Source organism: Amblyomma americanum, chromosome 9 (assembly GCF_052857255.1).
Source record: "Amblyomma americanum isolate KBUSLIRL-KWMA chromosome 9, ASM5285725v1, whole genome shotgun sequence".
NCBI lineage: Eukaryota > Metazoa > Arthropoda > Arachnida > Ixodida > Ixodidae > Amblyomma > Amblyomma americanum.
In genome coordinates, this window is record NC_135505.1 from 127,301,048 (window position 1) to 127,329,029 (window position 27,982).

At 47.1% G+C, this 27,982-nt stretch overlaps 1 protein-coding gene across 3 annotated transcripts in view; it reads right to left on the reverse strand.

Annotated features, from left to right (window-relative positions):
• Positions 1-763: 763 nt before the first annotated feature.
• The window catches only part of LOC144104277 (SIN3-HDAC complex-associated factor), a 33,945-nt gene continuing 6,726 nt past the window's right edge, over positions 764-27,982 (reverse strand). The window contains exons 1-5 of one of the 3 annotated variants that reach the window (XM_077637177.1): positions 22,929-23,286; positions 19,844-20,103; positions 18,820-18,973; positions 11,699-12,020; positions 764-8,284 (exon numbers count right to left, since the gene is read on the reverse strand). In XM_077637177.1, coding sequence (XP_077493303.1) covers positions 7,888-8,284; positions 11,699-12,020; positions 18,820-18,973; positions 19,844-20,077 — 1,107 coding nt within the window. In that variant the 5' untranslated portion in view covers positions 20,078-20,103; positions 22,929-23,286 and the 3' untranslated portion in view covers positions 764-7,887. Of the gene's footprint in view, positions 8,285-11,698; positions 12,021-18,819; positions 18,974-19,843; positions 20,104-22,928; positions 23,287-27,982 lie in introns of those variants that run through there. The other 2 variants (XM_077637176.1, XM_077637178.1) reach the window with 2 other exon arrangements.

A 27,982-nucleotide genomic window follows, 5' to 3' on the forward strand; every position in this document is an offset into this window, starting at 1 on the left:
AGTAAGCGGATACTAGACACCTTTAGCATACCGTGTTACCGTTACCGCCACCGGAGTACCGGGAGCCCGCCCACCGCCAGCGAGCACGCGCTCGGCTGCCGGGTACCTGGCGCCGTCAGGGCGATTTGCGCATGCGCATTGGCTGCGCGCGGGTTCCCGGTACCAGCAACACGCTATGCTAAATGTGTCTACTTTGAGCATAGCGCCTAACGCTAGCGCGCCCCGCCACTGCGCAGATCGCCTAGGGCACCAGATGGCGCCACGTTCCCACCAACAGCGCGCAAGCCTGCTGCGTACATGTATCCAATATTGAGCGCATCATTATTCTGTCTTTAATTGGTCCAAAATAGTGTTTTAGAGAAAGGGGCAGTGCTTCCCTGCAAAACTTACGACACAAAAGAATACAGACACAAGAGGTGCAAGGTTTAATTAGCACTTCAAGTAAAGAGTTACTGGTGCTGATGGGGGGCAATTTTTTTTCAGAACCTCTCTCGGGACTCGAGATGTCTCGCATTTCAGTCTGCTGTTTTTTAAAGCTAACTACAACTTCTGAATCAACACTTTTCTGAACCCAAGTTATAAAATGTTAGCTACTGGTGTGTATGAAAAAAAATGCTTCCGACTAGGCTACATGACCCTCAACAGTACTCAATTGGTTTCAGTCACCTAAGACACTTGGTCTTTTTTAAAAGCTTGGTTGCACACACATAGCTGGGGTACCCGGTATACTTAGCACCATGCCAAGGAAAGAAATAACATTTTTGAGTTGAGATGCATGTTTATTTCTACGACCACTTGAGGTATGACTACGATGAAGGGGAACAGAGAGTCGTGAACACTCGCTACATGCGCGCTCACACCGAGACAGCAATGGTATCGCATCCATGGCCAGTGTACAGGAGGAGACACTGATAAAGCACGCACACACGCTATGATTGGGCACATGAAATTCGAGAAAATGCAGTGCGGTGCGCGCGGCACGTCGGTAGGGGGTGCCGTGGTATGCGTGACGTCATACAGTCACCACGTAGCAGCGCCATCTCTCGCACGTTTTTTTCATATGCAAGGCAATTTATGTTGTTCACAGCTGCAAAAAATCAGTTCTGCTAGCATACCAAGGTACAGTAAGCATTGTCAAACCTTTCAATGCCCTCTGAAGTAAGGTATATGTCAACAGCCGGACTTAACCAAAACCAGATTTACAGAGAAATATGGCAAGCAAATAAATCAAATACATCCTTTCAGTACCGAGCGTTTCGTCATTCGACACTCTTCTGAGGCGGGATACAGGCGAAAGGTGTGTGGCGGTAGGAGGCCGTGAAGTGTCATCGAACTCATTTACTTTTTCTATGACAGATGGCGCTGTTACGAGGCTGCGCTACCTGCGCGTACTAGACGCTCACGTTTATAACAACAAATAGAAACACGAGAAGAAGTGCAAGGTGGATTTTTTTTTCCCTTGAACACACAATCACAGAAATTTTCGAGCTGGAGGTGCAGAACAGCAAGATTACACAAGTAAAATGTATACATACCAGCACAGTGCTAAGACATGAAACAAGCCCAGGAGGTAGGACACACGAGACAATGACGCGGAGGCCGTGACGCATGCACCACGTGACATCGTGTCGCGGCCATATGCGCCACTATTTAATCACCGGGTTATCGACCGTGCGCGCCACCTCATGCCAGGTGGGCATATTACATCTTGGGATAGGAGGCATAGATACTAAAAACTGTACAAAATAGCTAAAAATCAGTAAGAATAAGGGGTGCTGGCATGCAATGAGAGCCTTGCTCAAAAGCGATCGGCCTGCACAGTTTGAGCTGCAACATGCGGGAAGAGCAAATCAAAATCACATTCCATTCTACATGGTGCATAATTCATTATCTTTTTTTCCCGCAGGCCCGGGTGTTGTGTAAAGGGCAATGCATTATGTCCGGCGGATCAGAATGAAACAAACAAACAAAAAAGACATGTTAGCCCCCTTAACGAGGTCTCTAATACACTACAAACTCACAAACACAGAGCGCAAAAGGACACAACATACAAGCAGAAGTGGCCAGCCATTCTTTGTCTATTAGTGCACTAAAAGAAAAAAACACAACAGTGTTATTGCATTTCCATTCCTCTCACTCGGAATAGTCTTGACGACAAGAACTGACGACGACAGAGGTAAAATGTCATGCAGAAAAGTTGGTCGGCCTGAAAAACACCTCCATCATAAATAAGTGAAATGTTTCTGATGTTTATCCACAATGCAAGTGGCCTAAATATGCATCACACCAGTCGTTCAGCACACAAAAAGAAAGCCCGCCCAATAAACAGACATCGCTCAGTAAAAAGCTACAAAAATACGACACATTGCACTCTAGAACCAAAAATGACACACAGACATGAAATTACTAAAACAAGCAGGAACAAAAAAAGTAAAAAAAGAAGGCTGCACCTGACAATAAGCTGCTTTTTCAATGCCCTTAAGTACCACATGAGGTTCTGCGGTCATGACACGCCATGTTTAAAATGTCATGTCTGCTATCTACAATAGGAACAAAGTGAAAGCAAAAAGCTCAGGGGAAAAGGGGTATTGGGCTCTCGCATACATGATGTGTACGCAAAATGACAGGGTGAGGTGACAACCACCTGAATGTGCAGTGCACTATTATGAAGCAACATGCAACTTGGCTACAAGACGATGTTTTGCTCAGTAATCAAACATAGCTAATGCATCAGCTCACATTCTTTGCGTCCGTCACTGGCGAAACACGCCAAAACTAGCTACCCAATCTTTTTGCATCCAAGCATGGGCATGTGGCTCGATTTTCAAAAGCTACAACGACAGCCGACACTTGTGATGGACAAAAGTTTTCAAAGCTGTGACAACAGTGCTGAAAGATATGCGACCGTGAGCTACTAAAACAAATGCAGCTAACGGATGGCATACTTCCAAACTGTGCAATTGGTCCTGCATTATCGGAAAAATGCAAGGACAAGAGCAGACATTCCTCTCTTGCAGCCAGCTTGCAGGTTGCTCTAAGACCACTCCATTACAATACAGGGAGCCACAGGGCCACTCCACGAAGGAGGCACAAACGTCATCACACCACTCTCAATTCCTTTCTTCTCTCATTCCCTCCTTTACCCTTCCCTTACCACGCCGTTTAGGTGTCCAACGATATATGAGACAGATACTGCGCCATTTCCTTTCCTCCCAAAACCAATTATTATTAGTCATTGCTATGCATATCCCAAATGAAACTAACTCTGCCTGCAATACGGCGGCTACTGCGTGTGGCAGGATGGCTGAAGAAGCTTATTGCTGCTTCAGTAACGAATGGTAAACGCTAATGAATGCATTAATAACACTAATTATCAATTCAAATTACTCCAATTTGTTTATAACTCATCTCTTCAGTTTGTTTACAATTTGTTTCACAATTTGTTCGTCCACTCTGTGATTTTAAGATTTTCAAATGTGCACTGAAATTATATATTAATTTAGGCTACTGCAAGCAAGCAGTGGCGTGTCCCAGCATGAATTAAGACGACCTTTGTGACAACCAGGCAGCAAGAGCTGAGCAACGGATTGGCGTAGAATGATGTTGCAAAGATGCCTGCATTTACGGCCCTGTGGCATTGCACCTGTTACAGTCCTGGTACTGTTAAAAAGCTAAGCGAAAATTTTCGCGGGATGCATTTCAGGAATGGGGGTCATGGACATGCAAAGACAAAACTGCACAACAGCAAGGGATGCACGGCAGAGGGATGCAACACGGGACGACTGACAACTGGGACGATCACACACACTTTTACAGCACGTTGCTAAGAGCAAAACTTTTAGAACAACATCCAAGCTCCCAAACACACGTAACCACGACTTTCTTTCAGCCAGTTGGCGAGAACAAGTGCGGTACGACGTGGGCTCTGGAGTTTTTTTTTTTTTTTCCTGTCTTAGAAAAAAGTGGCAGTGACTTCCCGACGACTAGCTCACAACAACATTCTTTCTTTCCATTCTGCTTCTTTCTTGCAAACTACTCAGCGCCCTTTCAACACGAGAGAAGTGCTTGATGCCCATCTACCTCTGCAAAACGACATGCCAATGACGTTACTGCGATTGCAAAACGCCATGAAAGCAATTTAGCACTGAATCAAGAAATTGATGCACGGTCATGAGTTTCATAATGACAAATTTTGTGCTCTGCAAGCAACATACGATCACAAAATAAACCAAACATTGCAGTGCTTTGCACAACTTCACAGTATACAAGAAACACCTGGACAAGAATTGTAAAGTTAAACATACAAGCATGCAGCCATCATACATAACAAAAATAAAACTGCACCCTGGCAGCCCTTCACTGCTTTTGGTGGTCAGCTTATTATCCAAGCCATTCCAGCAGAAACAAGGCCACAAGCACAATGTCTAACCGTCTCTCGATGAGTCTCACTTAAAAAAAAGTGTTTTTTGTTGAGGTAGCTGGGCAGACATCAAAACTTCTCTCAAGCAAGCTCGCTCGTTTACCACCACAACATCAACGACTCACATTGGGGGGATGATGTTGATTTCAACAACCGCGGGGAAATGCGGAACACTCTCTGGTTTGAAACAGTGCACAACAATGGCCAAGAAGAAACAGCACACGGCATCCGCTATATGTGAGCCAAACCACAACACGCACTCCTCAAAACGTGGGTGCAACAACCCAACAATCGAGGATCTTTCAGGGAAACCTCGCAACGAGAGCCTTATCGTAAGCCAATCCAATGTTGAGGGGATTTTGCCGCCGATGCAGTCACAAAGTGTTGCACTCAGCGGTGGCAACAACAACCAAGGCATTCTACACAGGTACGACAAATTCAATCACAAAAAGCAAGTACTGCAAGCCATTTTCAAAATGCCAATTTCACTGACAATCTTTCAGAGAGCTTTAGTGCATTAAGTTTCAGGCCAGAGCCAAATCCAGTAAAAATGGGGACAAGAAACCTTAAGCTCAACTTTTTGATTTTGCTACATACCTGAAACATTTTTCCGCAATGGTCTCGTTACAGCACTGCGTGAGCATCACCTATTTAACATTGAGATAACTTAACAAGCACATAGTGGAAAAAAAAGATTGCCTCATCAAAGGGATAAGGATTTGAAAACAAGAATAAAATGCTCTATCTCACATGCAACTAATTAAGCCGGCAAAAGCCGAAATTATTTTGCATCGAATACAATGAGATACTCAGCATATTTTCACCACGAGTGCCGATAAAGATTTGCTACAAGGAAACACAGAGATACAATGGCTTCAGGATCCCCACCACATAATGCAACGGTTCATACCCCCCCCCCCCCCCCCACCCCCCCCATCCAATTTCCACATCCAGACCAGTATGCACACATCGAACTCAGCCTTGGCCAACCCGGCAACCCAGTTCAATTCATTCGTAACCATGTCGAAGAGCCCGTCATGCCTGCTGTGAGCAATGTCGGTGCTTAGGTTCAACTCCTCACCAACTTACGACGTCTCAATGAGACAAGGTTTGTCCACACACCACCGCCACCTGGTGGCAGCGGTGCTTCGACTTTCCTTCTGACTAGAGTACAAAAATGGAAAAAAGTTTTGTTTGTCGTGTTGCCTTTGTGGAGACTCCCTGAGGCCCTCCAACTCGCCTCCCCAACGAGACGTGGTGTGACAGATTCTGCATAACTCTTCTCTATTGAGAAACCTGGTGCCAGCAGACACGGGTGCAATGCTGCTGGAGTGCTTCGCTTGAGCCAGACTGCATCCCTCAACCCGTGTCCCAAGGGTTGCATGCACCAAGGCACCGGGATTCGAGAGCAGCTTGTACGATGCACCCACGCATTAGTGGATTGTGGGAAGACAGGACGATGCGTTAGTGCCCAGTTGGACCTCATAGCGAGACAGCTTGCTTGACGCAATGCTCACCAGGGGTCTTCACTTTCATGAAAATGCGACAGACTGGTGCGCGGATGTTGATGAGCATGATGTAACGAAAGCTTGCATATTCCGCCGCAGCCATCTTCCGCACAAAGCAGTGTGGGGAGGGGCAGGCTTTGATGGTAATTGTCCTCGCGGCAGTAAAACGCATTGGTCACGCCCCTCCCCTGTGCCTTTATATCTGCTTACCCGTGCCCACATTATTTTTTCGTTTCTTGACGGGCGACAACCACGCCGTTGTTTAGGGCAAGTCTCGGGACGACAAGGATTAAACTATCCCTGCAACACACTTCATCGCCTCCTGTCGGAATCGTGCATATTTTGTGGTGAGCGTGGCTGCCGACAGCCGAAAGATGGCAAATACTGCATCGGAGTAATGTGGGTCACAGATATGAAAGGTCCATAACAGAACCAAGCCCCAGAGGTGGCAAAGCATACGCAGTGCCATCCATAGCAGAATGAAGACCCCCTCCCCCCACAAGAGAATGCACTGGGCAAGGAAGGGATGCTCTGTCCCTCACGACTTTGATACAAACTTCTTCATCAAAAGAACAAAGTGCAAGAGACAAAAACAAGGGCAGCTCGTCTTATGAAACTAGCCTTTGTCTTTCTGTCATCGTTAGAAAGGGCACATTTAGAAATAATCCTTTTTTGTCAGCTAATAAACACTGAAAGTTATTCTTGGAGGTACATAAGCGGTCCAAGAAGCAAGAAAGAAAAATGCACAGCCAGTCGCAAAATTCACAGGAAATGACTGCCAACAGCCACAATTCATTGTACAGGTATTATTACTTTGTATAAAACTGAGAAGCAGCTGGGGAAATTTCCCGCAACAAAAGACATGGTTCATATGCTGTGCGAGGTTTGGAATGTACACCATCAAAATTGCAGTTAGTGAAAAAAGAAAGTTCATCATGTGCCTCGTAAAAATTGGTCCGAGTCAAAGTAATGAAATGCTTACAGTCTATGCCTGCAACAAAACCGCAATCCTGCTACTAATGTAAACTTACTTGAACAGTTTTAACAGACAAACACCGGGCAAGATGAACACACTGGCAACCCACTGGCAACTGCAAGTTCTTCGAGCACGTGTGATGTTGAAATGAGAACCTGATGAAGTGATGCTGCAGTTTTGAAGAAGTTTTTGGCCCTGCATGGATTTCTCACAGAAATGCGCAGAACAGCACACACCACCCGAACTGATTCAGAAAAACATACGCAGATCACATCTGATAACACCTCGTGACGAATGAAAAGTGAGGCAAAGCGCGACATGGCATAACAATGACACCTGAAGTCCAAGCTGAATGTGGCTTTCCCAGAGACAAAAGAACAGAAAACAAACAAACAAACAAAAACAGTTGAAGTTCCCTGAAAAACTTTGTTACATGCAGAAAAATAGTTCTTGGTATACGCATGCACTCAAAAAAAGAAAAACTGTCCACATGCAATAGCATAAAAAGAAATATAAAACCACATTAAGAAAAACAGGCACCAAGCAAGCAACATCCAAGAAAACAAGGCTTAAGCCATATGCAAAACTTAACAGTGATGGACACATGGGGTAGCACATGAAAAATGCGTTTGTCACATTCCTCGCCCAGAAGCTTTGGAAGCTTTCACAAACCAAATGTGACAGCAGAAAAAATAACCGGCGTCTGTCACAACAATGGAATAAGTTAAGGGCAAATAAATTAGAGTCAAGGTGCAGGGTGCAATAACAAGTTTGAAGGGCAGCGGGTATATTATGTGGAGATTGGTGGGAGGGGAGAGGGAGCAATACATGCGGTCGACGAGATTACAGAATGAATGTGAATCTAACAGGAAGAAAACAAAGGAAAAACTAGGAAAGACGGGAATAAATAAAAGACAAGGAACAGGTGAGAAACAAGAAAACACAACAAGAATTTGTGGGACAACCTAGGGGGTAAGCCAACGTTAATCGCTGGCACCGCCGTCTAGAGATGCTGAGCCTCGCGACAGGTTCTCTGGACTGCTTGGATTGCAGTCCGACATCTCGGGCGTGGGGAAGAGAAGCGCTGCAGATGTGCCCACGTCGTCGGTCGGTGATGCCTCTGGCGTCAGCACCGTGGCCGCCACGGATGACGATGATGACAATGGGTCGGCGGTGAGGGAAGGTGACACGTTCGCTGGTGTCGAAGAAGATGAAACGTCGCTGTCTGCGAGGCGAGTGCCGCTTTCAGCCACAGTTTCGGTGGAAGGCTTGGCCGCATTCAATCGCCGTCGTCTGCACCGGCATGGCCGCAGGAGCTTGGGATAGATGAGGACCTCCCCATGGGGGCCCTTGAAGATGATGCCACAGCACACCTTCTCCCTGTGACAACGAGGAACCACAAATCCGTGTGAACAAAAGCGCACTTTTCTGCTATGTCCAGCCACGCATAAAACACGCCTCCAAAAATGCTGGCGAGGATTTACCTAAAGTGTCGGGCATGGATGCCGAACGGAGTCAGTGAGCTGGGAAGTCTGCTGACAAGTGGTGACCAGTTGCATTCACCAGCACACAAGACACGGATCCCTAATAGCTACCACTGGCTCAACAGCACAGTCTTCAGTAGTATCTTGGTACCCTTACATTACCTTGCAAGCTGTATTAGTGACACTTCTAGAGACTCTCTTCAAGGCCTCTAAGGTAGCTTTCTGCAAGCTGGTAATTCCTTCACTGAAACACCACGAGGTGAAGTGCAGACAAGTTCAGGTGCAAATCAGATGCATGTGTGGTACTTGCACACACCTGCCACATGCTATACTCTGCGGCAGCTTTTCTTGGCAATGAAGCGAATGCTACAGAGGCAAGGCGTCTGTAACCGTGTTGTTCCACAAAACAGTTGGCTACTGACGGTGTGCCTGGTTGCATGGCACGTTACTATCTACATGATATACCTTCACTCCGTCACTGGTGAAGCTGGTGAAGCTGGTGCATCTACGAAAGCTTTTTGTAACCAGACATGCCTAGCAAATTTGTCGTATTCAAGAAAACCGTTTTTTTTTCCTCGAGTTTCAACACTGAAATCTGGCAGATGTGTTACATTCCGCTGTGTAAGAAGGGAGGAGTGTTTTGGACCTGTAGCTCCCACTCCATTGCCACAAAACAATTGTCCCAGAGTGCAGAGGCTACACAATGGTTTGGCGGCATCCTCGAAGCGGCAACTGAGCATATTGCTGCCAACCTACCGCATGGGAGACACACATGCACCTACCTTACGCTGGAAGGTGCCATCAGTGCACCAAACTTCTCCTTCAACAGTGAGCTGCCCCACCACAGATATTGGATTTTCACCGTGCAGGAAAAAGTTGACCTGGGACCGCATTTTATAACAATTCTAATCATAGTTCTGTTCTGCTTCCCTGACATTGTTGCAGGACACTTTTTATACCGGAGCCAGCGGATGACATTGCTTGTTTAGTTGCCAGTCAGGACATCGATGTCACAAGTTGCTACTACCAATGATAGAGGGACGCAACAATGAACGGAGAAAAGAGTTGCTACAAAATATGGCCTCTGGAGATCATGCAAAGTCGCTCAAGCAGCTTTTACAAGCACCTTGGAAGGTTTACAGCAAGTTTTAGAAATGGGCAGTGAGTGTGTTCGCAGAAATGAGAGTTCTACTAAAAAAAAAAAAAAGGCCAACTAGGTACACTTGAGCTGGTAGGTGGTAGAGATACAGCTTTCAAGTCAAACAGCAGCTTGAAAGTAGTCCTACAAACAACTTCATTGTACTGCTTGACCTACATAGTCTCTGATGATGCTGCCTTACCAGCAGTGTACCAACATTCAAGCCAAAGACTTGTGAACTGTTTCTTCTTTTCGGTGCTTGCATTCAAGCAAGACAAAAAGTGAATATGTGCCTAAAAAGCTCTACACAAACCTTGCCCTGCCTGCCCACAAGTGTCAGGCTAATAAAAATTCCTAGAGAGTCACTGCAGTAGCAAGTGATAGTGGAACCGAAGAGCCTGGCAAATTCAATGAATTTGCTGTGTATGCTGCCAAACATCTTCTGTTTCACCGAATCTTCACATGCCACAAAAACAAGAGCTAAAGGCACCGTAAAGGCACTGTGACAGGTATAGTAAAGTAAATGTCTGGCACAATGCCACTTCAATGATATTCCTCATACATTTAAGCTATTTTTGTTCTCATGAGTGTCTGAAAAGGCTTTACGCATCAAAATTACCTTCTCTAGCAAGTCTTCCATAGATACACTTCCACTTCAACAAAGTTTTTGTCCATAAAACCTGAACGACCTCACTTGCCAAAATAATGATGATAAGCAAATAAAAACACCCACCTATAGTTGCACTTGCAAATGCAAATACCCAGGAAATATTGACAGAAAAATAAAACCTAAGCTTCTGCAGTCCTATGACGCCACAGGGGTTATATGACACTACAGTCGGACCCCGCTACAACGAACGCCGCTTCAACGAAATATTTCAGATTCCCGGTCAGCTAGCCATGGAAAACGATACATGCTAGTTCTCGCCACAACAAATTATCTTTTCATATGCGTTTCCGCTTCAACGAAATTTTCGCTCAGTGGAGATGGGCTTAAGATTGGCTTAAGATTTATTTTACGACAAAACAAGCATAACGTTACCCGTCTATGTGTTCATGGCATTTAATTTCACCGAAAGCGCTTGCTGGAATCGATGTGTGCCTCATAGTGCGTCGAGAGCGAATGGGTGGCGCCATTCGATATCGTCCTGTACATGGCCCAGCAAATGATCGCCGCGTCGATGGCAACACGGCGGACCGTAACTGAGAACTGCTTTGTGCACGCTGGCCTTAAACATGGCGCTGAACCAACGTCCAGCTCAATGGATGACGACCGTGTCCTAACAGAGCCTCCCTCCTCAGAGGCCATTGCGGCGTGGGCAGCACTTCGAGGCGCCGGAAACGCGCCAGCTGATGTCGACCTCGATGAATGCATCGCCGTTGATGCGGACGTGGTAGCACACGAGGAGCTAACCGATGAAGCAATAATTGAAGAGGCCCGTCACAAAGACGCCTCGTCCAAAGATGAGAGCGACGTGCAAGATGCACCAGCCCTGCCGTCTGCATTGAATGTGATGGACGCATTTGACACCATTCGTGCTTTCATTGGTGCGCATGACGACGACATTGTGATGCAGTTGTAGGCCGATTGTGAAACTCGCACCACGACGCTCATGTCCACTAAAAAGACGCAAGCCAAGATGACCGAATTTTTTTGAAATAAATGATATTTTTGAACAGTGCAGTCAGATATCTTAGTTTTTTGGGTTGATTTCGCCACAATGAAATTTCCGCTTCAACGAAATTTTTTGAGCACCCCGTGAATTTCGTTGTAGCAGGGTTTGACTGTACAATGTACAAAAATGCAAAGAATGACAGCAATGACAAAGTAATGCTGAATGAGTGCATGGTGACTACGGCTTAGTCAGGTGACCTCCCGTGATCTCTAGCCCCTCTGCTAAGACAGTTGTAACTGTCTAAATTTGTGAAATAAATAAATAACTAAACTAAAACCAAACCAAACTAATGAAGGCCCATGTGAGGGCACAGTGCTTCTGTGTAGCAAATTGGGAGTGAAGCAACAAGGAATGTTCAGGGGTTCACTGGTAGTCTAACCACCCTGCACAAAACACACGCGACACTACCCTACCTCCACTGGTCTGCCCAATGCTTGGCAATAAAAGCAGGAAGAAATCAACTGGCATCATCACATTGTCACCATCAAGTACTCACTTTCTCCAGAAGCTCATGTCGAGGAACGATGAGATCTTGAAAGGCGTGGCTAGCTTGCCCCGCCTGCTAGCAGATGAATCCACCATGTAGTCATCCCCTCGCCGGCCACTCCCAGTGCCCCGCTGCTTCCGCTTCTTCTTCTTCTTCTTGGATGGCCGCGGCTTCATTGTGCGGCAGCTCCGGCGGCGGTCTTCGTCGTCGTACTCCTCCTCGTCCTCGTCGAGAATTCCCGAGTCCTCGGACGAGTTGCTCGGCGTCGGACTCGCTGCTCGGCTCTCCGGTGGAGATGGCATCGATGACTCGCTCAGGCTCTCGTCACCGACTGCCGAAGCAAAGGAGAAACAGGCAGCAAGGTATTCTAAACATGCACCAGTGTGGAAACTGATGACACAGAACGGGACAGCAGGGGATAGAGTGCTGGCTCCTAGTTGCACTGTGATGGAATAACACAGTATATGTAACTCTGCATTTTCCCTGACTAACCTTACAAGAAATGCTTGTACACAAAGTATTTCAAGAAAAAGAAATTAATACAGCCTGTAGCTATTAACAGCATCACACAAGATGGAACTGTGTGCAGTTGACCGCAGAAAAATTAAGAGAACTGTGTCCTATTCGAGACATTAACTGCGTTAACTTCCGGCAGACAAGCAAGGAGGCTTCCTAGTGCTACCGTCGCATCTATACGTAACTAAGGGTCGGGAAGCCATTCTTTTGTCCTTTAAAAGGGCTGCAAAACACCGATTGAACGGATGCCGGTAAAACTTCAGATGGATTCTTTATGTCACACAGATGCTGACTCAAAAAGAATTACGAAAATCGATGCATAGGAACAGGAGTTATTCAATGAAGAAATTTCAAAATACAAGCAAACAAAATGCCGCCCTCAACTCTATTTTCGCGCAGCTTCCCATTCCCATTTAACTCTCCCAATGACGACACTTAGTGCAACTAATCAAAACAGTCCATCTGTGCACGTGGCGGAAGTTTGCACTCCATGGTTGCCTGTTCTCTGTAGCTCGTTCATGCCAAGGCTGGCAGTGCCGTTTGCATGGTTACAACCATGTGAACGCCCAGATGACCCAGCGATGCTTCATCGTCACGTCGACAGCGCAGAAGGGAACACTGATCAGTGACGTTCCCTTACTTATGGATCCGAACTCGAGCGCGAGATACTGCGACGACGGTGTGACAGCCTGCGCAAGATATCAGACACATTTAGCATAGTGCGTACCGCTACTGCTTACCGCCAACCATCGCCCGTTGCTTCAAGCGTGCTGGTTAGTCACGGCGAGCAAGGAGCGCGCACTGTTGACGGGAACGTGGCGCCATCTGGCGCGGCCGTCCGGTGATCCTCCACAAGCCGACGATACGCACTCCCTGCTAAATGTGAAATGAACGCATCCTTCCTTGGGACCGAAACGAACGCTTATAGAGTTCAATGGCTCGATCGGATCGATTCCGCAAAGTCGCTCTCAGATACATAGAGAGCAGCCATAAGTGTTGAGTGCCAGGTCGTAGGATGTTTACAGAGAGGCACAAATTCCTTCGATGCAAAAAGTAGCCAGAGCCTCTGGTGGTGTATTTTTGTTTTACTTGCTTTACAGTGCTTTTATCTAGGGCAAACAAGTTGCTTTTGTTAATTTATAATATAAAACACAAAAACTTGACAAAACGTATCTGTAGTTATTAACACAATTAGCAGTATATTTACTCATTGTCCAATCATCAAGTTCCCACTAAGTGATGTCATATCCGCTGCTAAAAACCACCACTGTATGGTGACACCGTCAGCGCCATGAATTTGTTTTTGCGAGCTAATTAAAATATTAAAAACCGCATTATATGCAGTACTACCGATGCTAATAGCATCATTGTAACTCATTCTATGCAACCAACAGGCAAAAAAATGCACTTAAAATGTGTTTTGGGGCCCCTTTACTGTAGCAAAGAACGTCTCCTTGGTTAAGATCAAGGCATAAGCCAAGAAAACATGTGAAAAGCATAACCTTGATGTCTTGACAAATTCAATTGACAAATGTAAAAGACTCAGCGTACAGCTTTTCTTTAGTGCCAAGACGCATAAGCCGGAATGTCCCTTCCGCGTAATCATATCTGAGAAAGGCACATGGCAAAAAACAGAAGCTGTATTTCTTAAAAAAACAGCGCCTGTCTGTGTGTCTTCCTTCAGTCCTCGTCTACTTCACGCTGTTCTTAAAAATGTCATGTCAACTCGCCCAAGCATCAGTCCTAACCACAAAAATAAATAACAGCTGATTTGTGCTCGTGTTACACGAGTGAAAACTGCGGGGACAAGGCTGAGCCACTGTGCTGGATGATTCAGAAAAATTTAAAAATTACCCGATAATTTTTATATATTTTTTATCACTCCAAGGAAGACTATCAGTGAGGTCACAACTGCAGCACCGCAGTTCAGCTACAACCGAGGTTTTCTTTGTGGGCACAGATCCACCAAATTAAATTTGACTTTCTGCTGCACTTGCAAGCTTGTCTGCCCGACTGTCATCTATGCCATGTGACAATACCAGCACATGGTGTACTTGCAGGCTAACAGTGTCACCCTGGCAGTACAATACACTGGCCGAATATAGGAAGTGCGTTGGCAGAGTGCGGCCCTACATAAGACTAGCACTGATGAAAATAGGGGCGCAAACAAAATAGAGAAACAGAAAGAAGACCACAGGACAAGCGCCTTGTCCAGGCACAGGAAGGGCGCTTGGTCGTCTTTCTGTGTCTCAGTTTTGTTTGTGCCCACATTTTCATCATGAACAGCATTCAACTAGCTCAACTTTACATTCTGTTGAGCCAGCACTGACTCTATGATCCAAATGCTGGCACTGCCACTTTATTACACCCCCGACAATGGCCTTGTCCACAGTTTCCTATATATTTGCAATACCGCTCTACAACACATCTAATATTACCACTACTTGTTTGCTGTATCCCTCATATTGGCAATGCCACCCCGTGAAACATACGACGAAGGCCCTGCAATTGGCGACGCCAATTTTCACCAAAAAATTGCATTTTTGAATTTTGCGTTTGTTTCATTATTTCAATAAGCTGTACATTTTCATGTTCAGCAATAATAGCAGCAAATATAGACACAAAATTACTAAAAACTGCGATGCAAACAGGCCAAGTGACCAAAAATGAGCAGAATTCAGCATACATTACGACAACAAATTTTAAAAGTGGCTTTTTTGCCATTATGGTGTTGCAGGCATGAAAAGAAGGCCTTGTTGTTTCGAACGCTTTCTCCGACACCTACATAGCTTGAAAACAAAAATGAGAAACGAGTTTTTTCATGTCCCGAGAAGCTGTATCATTACTACCGCTTAGCTTTTTTTTCCATGCCACTTTAGTCACTGAGGACACATCAAAATAAAATTTCGTATTGCCATGCTTTATACATGCAGAACGCAGCTACACTGTTTGTGTTGCAATTTACAGTTGCAAATGAGATTTTAAGTGTAAACTTTGTGGGGATTCGCGCTGTCTCGAGGGCAGCCTGTGCTGTTCCTTCTCGACTTCTGCGAAACCCCGTCCGCTAACGATCCCGGCTGCGCTCCGCGGTGTTGTGTTACCTTCTCCTCTGTTTGGGCCGCGGGGGCGTGACGTAGGCACAAAGCTGTGCTTTCTCCGGGGCCGGTCGCGGGGGCTGAGAGAGAGTTGGAGACAGGCGGGCGACGAGGGCGGAACACGGGCTGGACACAAGCGGCAAGGTACGTGAGCGACCGTTATTTGCTGTCCCCAAGGCCTTTGCCGATGGTCATTCGCGTGCCCTGTCGTACAGGCCCCTAACATCACACGACGAGAGCCTCGCGCACCGACGTTGCGGAACCTGCGAGTGCCCGGCGAAGCCCGCCGAGTAACCGCCGCCGCTGACCTGAGGCAGCCGCGGCTCGCACCAGAGTTTTCCTGCCGCACCGGTCTGCGCGCGCCAACCCGTGTCCGCACGCGCATCTGCTGCAGCCCGCTGTCGGGCGGCGGTGGGTGCCAGGTGCGCACTAGTTGAAGGAGTACCATACAGTGCTTGTGTTTGTATTGTAGTTGCCTGCACAATAAATACTTGTACTGTGAACGTGATAGTTCTCTTGGATTGAGAAGGCACGAGCGCGGCAAGAGCAGACCGGACCCCTTTCGGCTCGGTGCTCGAACCACGCAGTGGGGCTCTCTCTTCGCACGCGCCAGGGGCATGTAAGGAAGCCCACTCTTGGGCTATGTACTGGCCCCGTGCGCGGAGGCATTTAAGGAAGAGCCCACAACTTGTAGTTCCATCAATAACAGCCATTTAAAGAGTATTACCTTTTCTATTTCAGGACCATTACATGAGACACACTTTTCCCACTGCACAAAAGCTAGTCAGTGAACAAAATGAGTCATTTTTTACCGGTTTTGTATGGCTACTCTTGACAAAATAGGTGCGCAAAAATGTCCATCTATTTCGTAAAACAACTTGCAAAATTTGAAACAAGCAACCTTATCGAAAAATCTTGAATGAATTCATTCGTGTTACATACGAGTGTCCCAAATTTGTCTTTTATGAGCTCATATCGGCAGCATAAGAGATAATGTATCAACATATGTGCCTCGTATGAACACTATACATGCTTCATACAAGATCACATGTGTAGCGAATGTGTTCCAGAGAACTCATATCGGCAGCATATGTGCTATGCGTCAAGAAACATGCCTTGTATAAACACATCATACAAGTCTATGTGTCACAAATGTACTTGTACGGACTATATGGTCTCAATACAAGTTCATATGCGTCACCTGTCTCGAATGAACTTGTATTTGCTGGATACGAGTTCCATGCACCGCTAATGTGTCTTGCTTTTACCGACACACGGTATTAGTGCGCAGACAGGAGCTCCGATGTGCATCGTCTCAGCTTACATCTACATTGTGCGAAACATTGGCGATCATGAGTGCCTTGTAGAGTCACACGTGCTTCATGAAAGTGGGCTTTTACCGTACGAGGCAGATTTAGGGTTGCTTGACGGCGGAACAAATCACTGGCCTGCCAATGCAACGGTTTTGATCCAAGACCCTTTTCCCAAGCATCTGACCCCAGAAGAGCCAAGCACCAAGCAGGGGGTAAATCTTGTACCCATTAGAAAACCGGCAGGTGCTTGGTGAATGCAGCCTCCCGAATGCGAGGCAGATGCTGCCACAACACCACTGCTCTGGCCTGCAGAGGCTCTGGCGTAGCGCGACACATTGCCATGTCATTGTGAAGAGAAAACATGCGCGCCTGAGCCTGAACCAGTTGTAGTCAATGCAAGTGAAAATCCATGTCTGATATGTTATGAGGGCATAATTTAATTAGCCTGGCCTGCAAGATCATATTTGTGAGTACCATAGTCCTTCTTTTATCTTGAGATGCATTCACAGATGAAGACGGTTCTGGGACTGGTTGTTGCTTTGACTACATGACACTTTGTTTTTCGCTTTGCTTTTCTCGAGCAGAAAAATAAAACTACAAAGCACTGGGATGAGTTCTCTGTTCCAACTTTCGCTGTAAAATGTTTAGCTTAATGTCGCGCGCAAAGGAATGTGGCCCAAATAGTGAGAACTTTCAGCCTTTGGTGAAACGGATACACCAAACGTTGACCAATTTGTCAATCAGCCGGGTGTCGTGTGGCCGTGTTCTTCCACTGTAGCAGACCAGTCAGGTTATGAGTAATACTTTTGTACTATTTCTCATTGGCTTGAATGCTTGCAGGGCATACCAGAAAATATGCAATTCCTGATTTCAGCTAACTTTGCACAAGTTGTCTCTTAATTTACCACACAAGTAAGTTTCACCTCCCATGTTATGTGCATACGAAGTGACGTAGACAAACTCTTTAGCTTTTTTTTTGCCAAAACAAAGGTGCTCTCAGTCTCTTGCATTCAGTGTATTTTTAAAGCTGCGCAAGCCATCTTTGCACAGAATGTTTTATGTCATACAGAAGGAACTTCATTCAAAGATGTTTCAATATCCACAGAGAGGAGCTGCTACTACGCATGCCATAACTTTGCTTGAATAAAAAAGGTAAAAAAAGCGCACAATTTAGAGATATGTAGTTATGAAATTAGACCAAAAAACATGTTCATTTGCATTAAACAATAAATTTATTTTCTTTTATCACTTCTAATATGCGTATATGGGGTTGCGACATGCTTCATTAGATTACAAATCAGCCATTCGGTACAAGGCAAATAAAGTAAATTCAATTCCACATTTCACAATTAATGCAGCAGTAGTTTTTAAGCATCATTTAGAAAATTTCCTGTAAAAGTGTTTCGTGAGTACCTTCTCACACATTTTGCGTCATAAAATTCAGTGCTACTTAATCATTTTCATTTTTTTCTGCGATGCTCGTAATTAAGCTGATCACACCATGCATCTCTTTACAGCTTCGACGTATTCCTGCCAAGTGCTTCTCATGGGCCAGCAATGGCTGTGAACCCCTGTGCTTTGTCAGCCTCCAGCAAGGCGCCCCACGCCTCCTAAGATCCCTCCCTCTTGCAGACCCCGCTGCCTCACAAGACCCTCCACCAGCGCAGCCCCTCCACCTGATCTCGCCCTTCGCCTTGTCCCCAGCATCGCACACAGTGCTGCCTGTTGCCAACGAAACATTAGGTTTTTGGATCCTTTTGTTGCCTCATTTTATCTATTGTATAAAACGAGTGCTTGCAGCACTGCAGTGGTGATTCCTGTGGCTTACCTACCGCAGATAAGTAGATAGGCTGCAATTGCTGGAAATCCGAATGAATGATATGAAATGCGAATGTTCGCTCTAAACTGGAAATGCCAATGAATTGAATGTCATGCCAGTCTCTGCAGTCAGATAGGGTGGACAATGGTGCAATCATGGCATTACCTCAGGCCAGTGTTGTTAGCTAAATAGTCTGGACCAAGGTCCAATCATAGCATGAACAATAGGCCAAGGCTGGAAAAAGTCTGCTTTTGCCGAAGTGCCAACGCAAGGCCGATTTCTGCACCGACCTCGCCGCTATTATGCCAGCGTTCATCCATTGTGGGTACGAGACTTGGGAAGCTAGCATGCTGGCTTGACCCAAAGTGAAAAGTGTAACCAACTCACTGGTGATGTCGTCCGAGAGGGCGCCACCGCTCAGGTCGAGTTTGCATCGTTTCTCAGCGGTCAGCCGGTGGTGCTTCTTCAGCGGCCGCTTTGGCGGTTTCACCTTGCCCTTGTTCACCGACTTCGTCCCGGGCCCTGCCCTCGCGTCAACAACCTGTGGCAGACCGCATCTCTCTTATCACATGGCAGGCATGAATGGCATACGGACCATGAGAAAAAATGTGTCATGTAACCTGGATGCACCAGCAAACTTTTACTCTTAGCTCAGTATTACACTGCGAACTGAAGTCAGTGAACGAGAAGGGAACATAAAATGCTAGAATGTCTTCATATCATTCCTTCATTCATTGCCTGGTCATGCTTTAATTCTGTGTGCTACATTGCCCCTTATTTCATGTACTAGGACTACTGAGTTTGTCAAAGCGAACATTTAGAGATTACAAAATGAAGTTTCGGCCCTAAACAGCAGCAGAGTCAATTTATGAAGTCATTTTCCTTCAAGCCATAGCATACTGTTCCATCAAGCAGCTAGCTACATTCAAAACCAAGGGCACATATAACCATCTTATTTATTCATTTACTTTCTACCCACTTCTGCCATTCACTATTTCCGCAAAGGTGCACGTTTTCATGCTGCCTTCAAGAATGCAATGCCGTCCTAAGCACTGCAAGCATTACGAGCAAGCATGCTCCTAGTAGTCCAAACGCAAAAAAAACCTAACGAGTTCCTGTTGAGTCTATGTTGCTAGTATAAGTGCACCGAAAACATATCACACTTCCACAAAGGTGTATTTTTCAAGCTGCTTTCAAACATGAATGTTATCCCATCACTGCAATGGTTATTCAACTCAATGCTCCTGCCTTCGTGAAAATTTCTTAACGAGTTTCTCTTGAACACATATTAACTGTCAGTAGAAGTGCACTAAATTCCACTAACAGGAGTTTTTGAAAGGGCACATCGTGGACCAGCACAACAGGCGACACTGGTGCACAACATGCAAATGTATAGCAACATGTGACTCACATGATGCCAGTCTCTGGTGGTACCGGGTGGGAGCTTCTTCCAGCGCTTGACCAGGAGCACACAGGCGTTACAGATCTCGCCAGAGCGGCGATCCTCAGCCACAATGCGGAAGCAGCGCGCAAACTCGGCCTCATACTTTTTTGAGTCGGTAAAGCGCGATGAGGACGACTTGGCTCGGCAGATGCAGCAGCCGAGCGCTGACCGGTAGATCTTGGGCTTGTGGAAGCTAAACATGGCCGCCAGGTCACCAACTCCTCCAACTGCACACAACATGGTGACCATTTCTTAACGAGTTTCTATTGAATGCATGTTGACTGTCAGTAGAAGTGCACTAAATTCTATGAGCCATTTTTCAATACCTTGTAGGCAGACAGGAGACGTATTTCAGACATACAGATGTACAGTTATTTCACTATAGCCTAGACTTTTCCCTCAGGCCTATCTAAATGTAGCAGCTAACACTAAGGTCATGATGGCTGATGCAATTTGTTTGAACACATCTAACAGCCTTGCAAGGCAGTCATTTCATTTCTGCGTCCAAACTCAAAGAATTAAAACACAAATTTGTCTTATAAAGATATCTACATAACTGTCATGGAAAGTGGTTGAGAGCTTAATAATGTCCATTATGAGCTTCCGCAACAGGCTTTTTCTCAAGGTTTATATGCGAGACTGGCGTAAGAAATTATGTTTGGGGGATTATTCACCCCTTACGGTGAAAGCTTAATGTGTGTTTTGTAACTAATGCCGTTATTGTTGTCAGCGTCAAAGAAAGCGTAGGCTCTGGATACAAACATCTGACTACTCTGCTTTTTCACATTTCAACCAACATTAATGGCCATTTGCGTGACACTGATGAAACAATAGCTCAAAATCTTTGCAAATTTTTCTGATAGATGCCAGGACAGTGCTGGCCAAAGTGCAAGCACAGCTTGCGTATCCGAATATAACAGTTATTGCAATGACTACCACTTACAGTGAAACAGTTACATTTAACATTATAGGGACATGTGCTTGGGCCATCATCGCTTGCAATCGAGAAAGATTAAGAAACAACTGAGTGTGAATTCTCCAACACACTAGAAAACATTAATTAAACAAGCACAGCCGTACCACTGTACTTGGGTGGATGCCAATGAGTAGTTACTCCCCTATTATTAATTGGAAGAGTAATTTATGATATCAAAATCTATTGATGTCCACCACATATGCTCAATTTCTTCCCAGTACTCTGAAGGTTATTCAAGGTTAGCTAGGATGCTTAGAGCCATGAACTGACTGCACTGCCTGCCCCACTGCTTCAGTCAAATGATGTCCAAGATGCTGAGGAGTGAAGGTGATGTTTCACTACAAATGCTGATCACCATTCAACTGATAGATCATTGAAGCAACTTTTCCTTCAAATCCTGGTTTTAGGCAAATGGGAGATAGAGCTGTCACAGCAATATGAAAATGACCCCACTTCAGGTTCAAGTGGAAACAATATCAGAGTAGTCTATTTCAGCTTAATTTTTCAACTATGTGAAAAAAAAAAATTGCATGCTGCATCAGTTCATTTTTGGGAAAGAGTCATTGCTCCACGAGGCATGACATTTTAGTCCTACTCAGAGAGCAAGCTAATGACCACATTCATATAATCTAAATCTGTGCCATGAATATGCAGCCTGATGGTTGTTGTTCACATTGAAAAGGTTGACAGAAAGGGAGACGTCAAGGGAAACCAGGGGGGTGGGGCACCACATGTAATTAGAAGCAAGCCAAACGAGCCTCTGTATTCTAAAGCACAAGTGCAAAAACGTACGAATTGGAATCCAAGTTCAGTGGAAAACATGACGATGCCGAGCCAGCAACATGGCATAGTACTCAAAGAAAAGGCGATACAAAAAAGTCTCAAAGAAAAGGCGATACAAAAAAGGAAAAGGTGAGACAACCATTCCACGTAACTACGCTGCTAATGATATGAATTAACAGCGCAAAACAGATGAATAAGGCAAAAATCCAGGCACAAAATGTGCTTCTCACTCAGCAGTTTTAGAAGCATTTATTTAGGTGCTATTTCGCTGATGATTTAAGATGGATAATTGCATAGCGCAACACAAAGCACACACCACATAAAGGCATGCAGGACAAGTACTTGTCCTGTCTACCCTTATGTGATGTGTGCTTGTTGTCGCACTAAGCAGTAGTCAATATTAAATCACTCAGCACTCATGGTGTCTGTCTTCCCCCTGTTGTTCTGCTGAACCACACTATAAATTGCCAACAAGCCTGTCTTGATGTGCTGGTACACTGCTAAAATACCCCCCTCCCCAACAAACACATAAGCATCACTGCTCATGCATTACAGGACACTGCAAGAAAAAATGTGGCTGGTTTTCAGAAAAATGTACTTGACTTCCTTAAAACACAAAAAGGAACAAATACTGACAGGAGAGACACTACCGTAGGTTTTTTACCAGCTGTATGCTGGCAGCCCCCAACCTATGGACACCACGAACGGCATAATCGAGGCGCGGCTTGTCGAGTATGTGTGCAGTAGCGCGGGAGATTGTGTCAACGCACGTTTTGCGCGCTAAAGATGCTGTGTGTTCTGTGCAGCTAACTTGCAGTCTTTTGTATTTCTTATGACGTGCAACTATCATTAAAAATATCTGCATACAATAACCAGCTTCCAATCCAGTAAGAGACCTAATGCAATGTACAACACTTTGTGTTCCTCACATCTTTAGTTGAATAAATGAAGCGCACATTTCTTAAAATCCCGAACTGTGAAAGTTGGACAACCGGTGACGTCATTCAAACCCTCGCTGCAATGCAAGTCAGTGGACGGGAATGGCCTCATCAAAAATCGCCACTATAGCCTCGACCTCGACACAGTTCTCGAGTAAGGCACAGCTACAATTCCTCCCTCTCCCTTTCTCTCCGAGTTCGCACGAACGCGCTTGACAACGCGCAGTCACGCAATGGAAGGGCCACGGGTGCAGCAGCAGCAACGTTCCAGGCGATCGAGCCCGACCAAGAGGAGCGGGCGGCGAAGGAGGGGGGAGCAGAGCGCGGGTTCACGGCGGCGCATCGGCATACTGACCCGCGATCCGTCGCGCTGCTACCGTCGAAACGCTCGCCGCCCGCCGACCTCCTCGGACACCTCGCCGCGCTCTCCGATGCCCCGCCGCCGAGCCGCTCTGGAGGTGGCGCGATCATTGACGAGCGCGGAGCGCCTATGCCCCGGCGTCTTCTGGCAAGAGGCCCCTGGCGCCCTGCGTCTCCCGGTGCTGTCGTCTTCCCGGCTCACCACAACCACGACCGATTGTCCCTGGACTCCCCACGAGCGTCGACAAGAATCCGTCGCCGGCCGGGGGAAAAACCACCGGTTCGACCACGACGACGTAGAGGTAGTGACGTCGATGGCAACGAATAACGCCGGAGCTCGCCGAGCACGCACTGCGGCCCTAACGATTTTCGTCGCCCGTGCTGCTGCTGCTGCACGGCCCTGCGCAGTGCGCTCCGCGACCCCCCTCTCACTCCGAGGAAGCGCGGGGGAGGCGAAGTCCCTCTCTGCAACCCGAACGCAGTCTTCGCAACCTTCACAGCACCGGGAACGGCGCGGTGTACGTTTTTTTTGCTCGTCTTCGCCGCGATTTCCCTGCAGCGAGAACCCCTTCCCCACGACCGCCTCTCCCTCCCCCGGGAAGTCCCGGGCGAGCGCTGCGCACAGCAGCTCTCTTTGCAGCAGCCTCGCCTCTCCCTCCCTCCCTACGCTCCCTTACTTCCCTACCCGGGAAATCGATTTTTCCCGAGCCGCGAAGACGGCTGCGGTGGTGGCGCTGCAATCGCCAGAGCCTCCGGTCGCGTTGCGCAGGGCTCTCCCGATTCTCCCATTTTTTTTTGCGGGAAATAGGAAAAAAAAACTTTCCCCTTTTCCCCTCGAGAGGACACCAACTTGAAACCACCGCTGCCGGCAGGCGTCGGAAAAAAAAAAAAAACACTACACACATTCTCGTCGTTTCGCGGCACTCGCGACTTTCTCAACGCCCGCTGGACTATTTCACAGCGGCCTCCCCATTTCCTTTTTTTTTCTCTCTTTCTGGAGCCGTCTAGACGACAGAAAGCGCATGACGAAACGACGAACTGCGCTCTCACGCCGTCGATTCGGAAACATCGGACGACGGGGAGAAAAAAAAAGGGGGGGGGGGGGCAGTGCCAGCCGGGAGAGCGCGCACTATCGGCGGTTGTCACGGTCGAGGCGAGTATAGCTGATCCGTCTCGGATATGTCGTCTCGTCCGTTTTATACCCTCCTCTCTTTGGCAATGCACACCCGCGGCAAAACCCACGCGCTACACCCGGCGGGTGCCGCTGTACAAGCGCACAGTTATGAGAAGTCGCAATGTGAGGCGGATGTCTTGGTGGTGGTGACGTGGTTACCAGAAAACGAAAGCTGCAGTCGTTATAGTCTGACGCGTGCTCAGCGATAAAACTTTCGGGCCCAGACAGGATTGCAAGTTGAATGAAAAATTCGGGCTTGTGAAGGCGCGGCCTAAATAAAGTTACTGGGTTCACACGTGCCTACAGCCGTTCATTTTATGTCAAGTCCCTAGACACCCAGGATACATCGGTACAGCGGGCAAAGGCCCCTCGTGCGCAATAATAATTGCCCCCCCCCCCCCCCCCCTCTATCAGTTAACAAACCTTCCTGAAAAAGATGTGTCTAGTATTCCATGAGATCACTGAATGCTGGTTCGCTTCAGTGAAAGTGTTGCCGTTTTCAGTGTTCTCATGCGACTTCAAAAAAGCGCAAAAAACTGGTAAACAAAACAAAAGTCGTGGTATAGCTACTGTCCACAAACTTTTGAGGCAGGCTGTACAATGGCGCCCTATCTGGTTCCCCATCACGGCGCTGTCGCCGGTCAGCTGCGCGATAAATCGGAAGTTTGGTTCGTCAAGCTAAACCATTGAGCGGGAGTTGCCTTGAAACCACACCCGAAACTGGGGAGGTTTCTAAACCCGAGCTCAGGACTGTCGTTCAACGGTTTGTCACCGACGGCACCCCGCGACGCCCAGATGCCGAACAGGTCCTGGACACAGGTTAAGCGGGATTTCTATTTACATTAAGAGGGGAGTCCAGGAGGCCCCACCAATCATCTTTCAGGTTTGTGCTTCGACTAGTAATAATAATAATTGGTTTTTGGGGAAAGGAAATGGCGCAGTATGTCTCATATATCGTTGGACACCTGAACCGCGCCGTAAGGGAAGGGATAAAGGAGGGAGTGAAAGAAGGGAGAGAGGGCTGCCGTAGTGGAGGGCTCCGGAATAATTTCGGCCACCTGGGGATCTTTAACGTGCACTGACATCGCGCAGCACACGGGCGTCTTAGCGTTTTGCCTCCATAAAAACGCAGCCGCCGCGGTCGGGTTCGAACCCGGGAACTCCGGATCAGTAGCCGAGCGCCTAACCACTGAGCCACCGCGGCGGGTAATTTGCTTCGACTCCCGAAACTCGTCTCGCGCGGTGGTCCATATATTGCACTCGCAACACAAATCGCGATACGGTCGACCAAGGTAACGCTGCAGGCACACAACGTTCACCGTTGATATCGCAAAAAAAAAAAAAAAGACAGGGCTACTGGTAGCTTTCCCTTTTACACAACACGTCAGACATGTCAGAGCCACTTAAGAATGCAATTCCTGGTTCCATCCGATGAGCGAAAAAAATACAAAAGCGTGATTGGCGGTCCAGAATTGTAACCCGAACACGATTTCCGAGATCGATGAAATAGTTTAACAGGCGCAAAACGGCCTGTAAAATTACTGATGCCGCACTTCACTGCAGAGAATCGTGAAATTGGATGCTGAATTTTTTTAGGGATATAACAGAGAGACATCTGTCGACAAATTAACCAGTAAGAAATTCACTCCGATCATAACCAAGTTCATTGCGCAGCACACGCATTGGCTGTCTACGTCTCAAATATGACTGAATACCATTACAAGGGCCAAGTATTTAACGTAACACGTTCCCAGTCGTCTCGTTACAAATGCACTCCGTATTGCGGCACAACCTAAATTCAGTCACGGGGCTCCTTTTTCGCTGCCTGCCCGGCTCTGCTTTGCGCGTTCAGTTACTCGTCGTCCAGGCGTGTTTCAACGTTCGAGCCTCTGTAATTTCACTAGCTAGACCAACTCCTTAACCAAACCTCTTCCCGAGAAACGCGACAGACAATTTGTCAACTCGCAGACATGCTACACACATCCAAAGGGAATGTGAGAGGGCTGCGCCCAGCCAACGACCGCCCGAAGGTTTGACGCAACGTAGCTTAACGAATCGAGCGCCGTTGCGTCTCCTAAGCTGGCCGCAACCGATAGCCGTGCCTGTACACGCGACGGGGTGCACTATGTGGTCAGGATGCCCTAGACGCCCGGACAGTTTCCCCGACCATTATCTACACGAATCTCGAATAAATGACAAGTGCGCCGATATAGAGATGTAGCTTGTCATACCCACAGTTCTTTTTGCAAGTTTGTTCTTGTTTTAGGGGGCTTATCGTCCCAATTGTGACTCAGGCTATGCGGGACGCCTTAGTGGAGGGCTCCGGAAATCTCGACCACCTGGGGTTCTATAACGTGCACTGACATGGAACAGTACACGAGCCCCTAGCATCTCGACTCCATCGAAATGCGACCGCGGCGGCCGGGATCGAACTCGCATCTTTCGGGTCAGCAGCCGATTTTTGCTGTTTCGGTGAATCGGATTGAGGAAAGCCCGACAGCTTGCATCACGTCACCAGCGAATGTTGGCATGTTCTCCTGCAAGGATACTGACACTGCGCGCACCTCATAAGCGGAAGCATCTCGGACATTCCTGTCTGGTGTTTCAGATCATCATCATCAGCCAGACTACGCCCTCTGCAGGGCAAATGCCTTTCCCATGTCCCTCCAATTAACCGTGTCCTTTGCCAGCTGCACACACCTAACTATACAAACCCCGCGAAGCTAGTAAAATGCAGCAAGCTGTGGAGAAAATTCTAATGGAAATGTAAAAAGAAACTGTGCAATAAAGGATGTGCGCCAAAGCCTTCATGCAAGCACGAATACTCGCTTCAATTGTATTCTTTTGTATATTCCTCAAACACGTTTTTATGGAGGCTAAACGCTAAGGCGCCCCTGTGCTGTGCGATGTCAGTGCACGTTAAAGATCCCCAGGTGGTCGAAACTATTCCGGAGCCCTCCACTACGGCATCTTCTTTCCCTCCCTCTTTTACGGCACAGTTCGGGTGTCCACCGAGATATGCGAGACGGTTACAATGCCATTTCCTTTCCTCAAAAACTAAACAAAACAAGTGAGCCGATGGCGTTCAGAGTTCACTGGCGTTGACAACGTTGGAAAGGCCGTACATTTTCACGAAAGGAAAGGCGCACAACCGGCTCCGTAGGTCAGTGGAGACCTCAATCTCGCTTTTATGTACGTGGCGTGACCCGCCGCGGTGGCTCAGTGGTTAGCGCGTTCGGCTACTGATCCGGAGTTCTCAGGTTCGAACCCGACCGCGGCGGCTGCGTTTTTATGGAGGCGAAAAGATATTCCCAGGTGGTCAAAATTATTCCGGAGCCCTCCACCACGGCACCTCCTTCTTCCTTTCTTCTTTCACTCCCTCATTTATCCCTTCCCTTATGGCGCGGTTCAGGTGTCCAACGATATACAAGGCAGATAAAGGAACCAATTATCATTATTATGTATATTCCTCACCAAATGCCGTACTTTTTCACAAGACGTGGCGCCCTCTGGCGGGGAGACGAAAATTCATCTGCTGGCCAGAAACCTGGTTGAAAACAAACGCACGTGGGCGACACTGCACATGCGAAGTGGCGTGCAGTAGGTGCAATAGGTGGGCATCTACCGTTCACTGCCAGGAATGAAAACGAAACCCATGTTTCAGAAAACAGTTTATTACATGTGACGTCATGGGCACCATTTTGGCATCCAACGCCAAGCTTCAGCAGTGCCGACTGGGGGAGATGAGTCGTTCAGACACTCGCCGTAGCCTTTCTCCGTGCTGCATGGACGCCGAAATGGCAACCACTGTGGCATGCGTGCATACCTTCTATATTCTATTTCATACATAGCAGTCAATAACGCGGAGGCTGCGG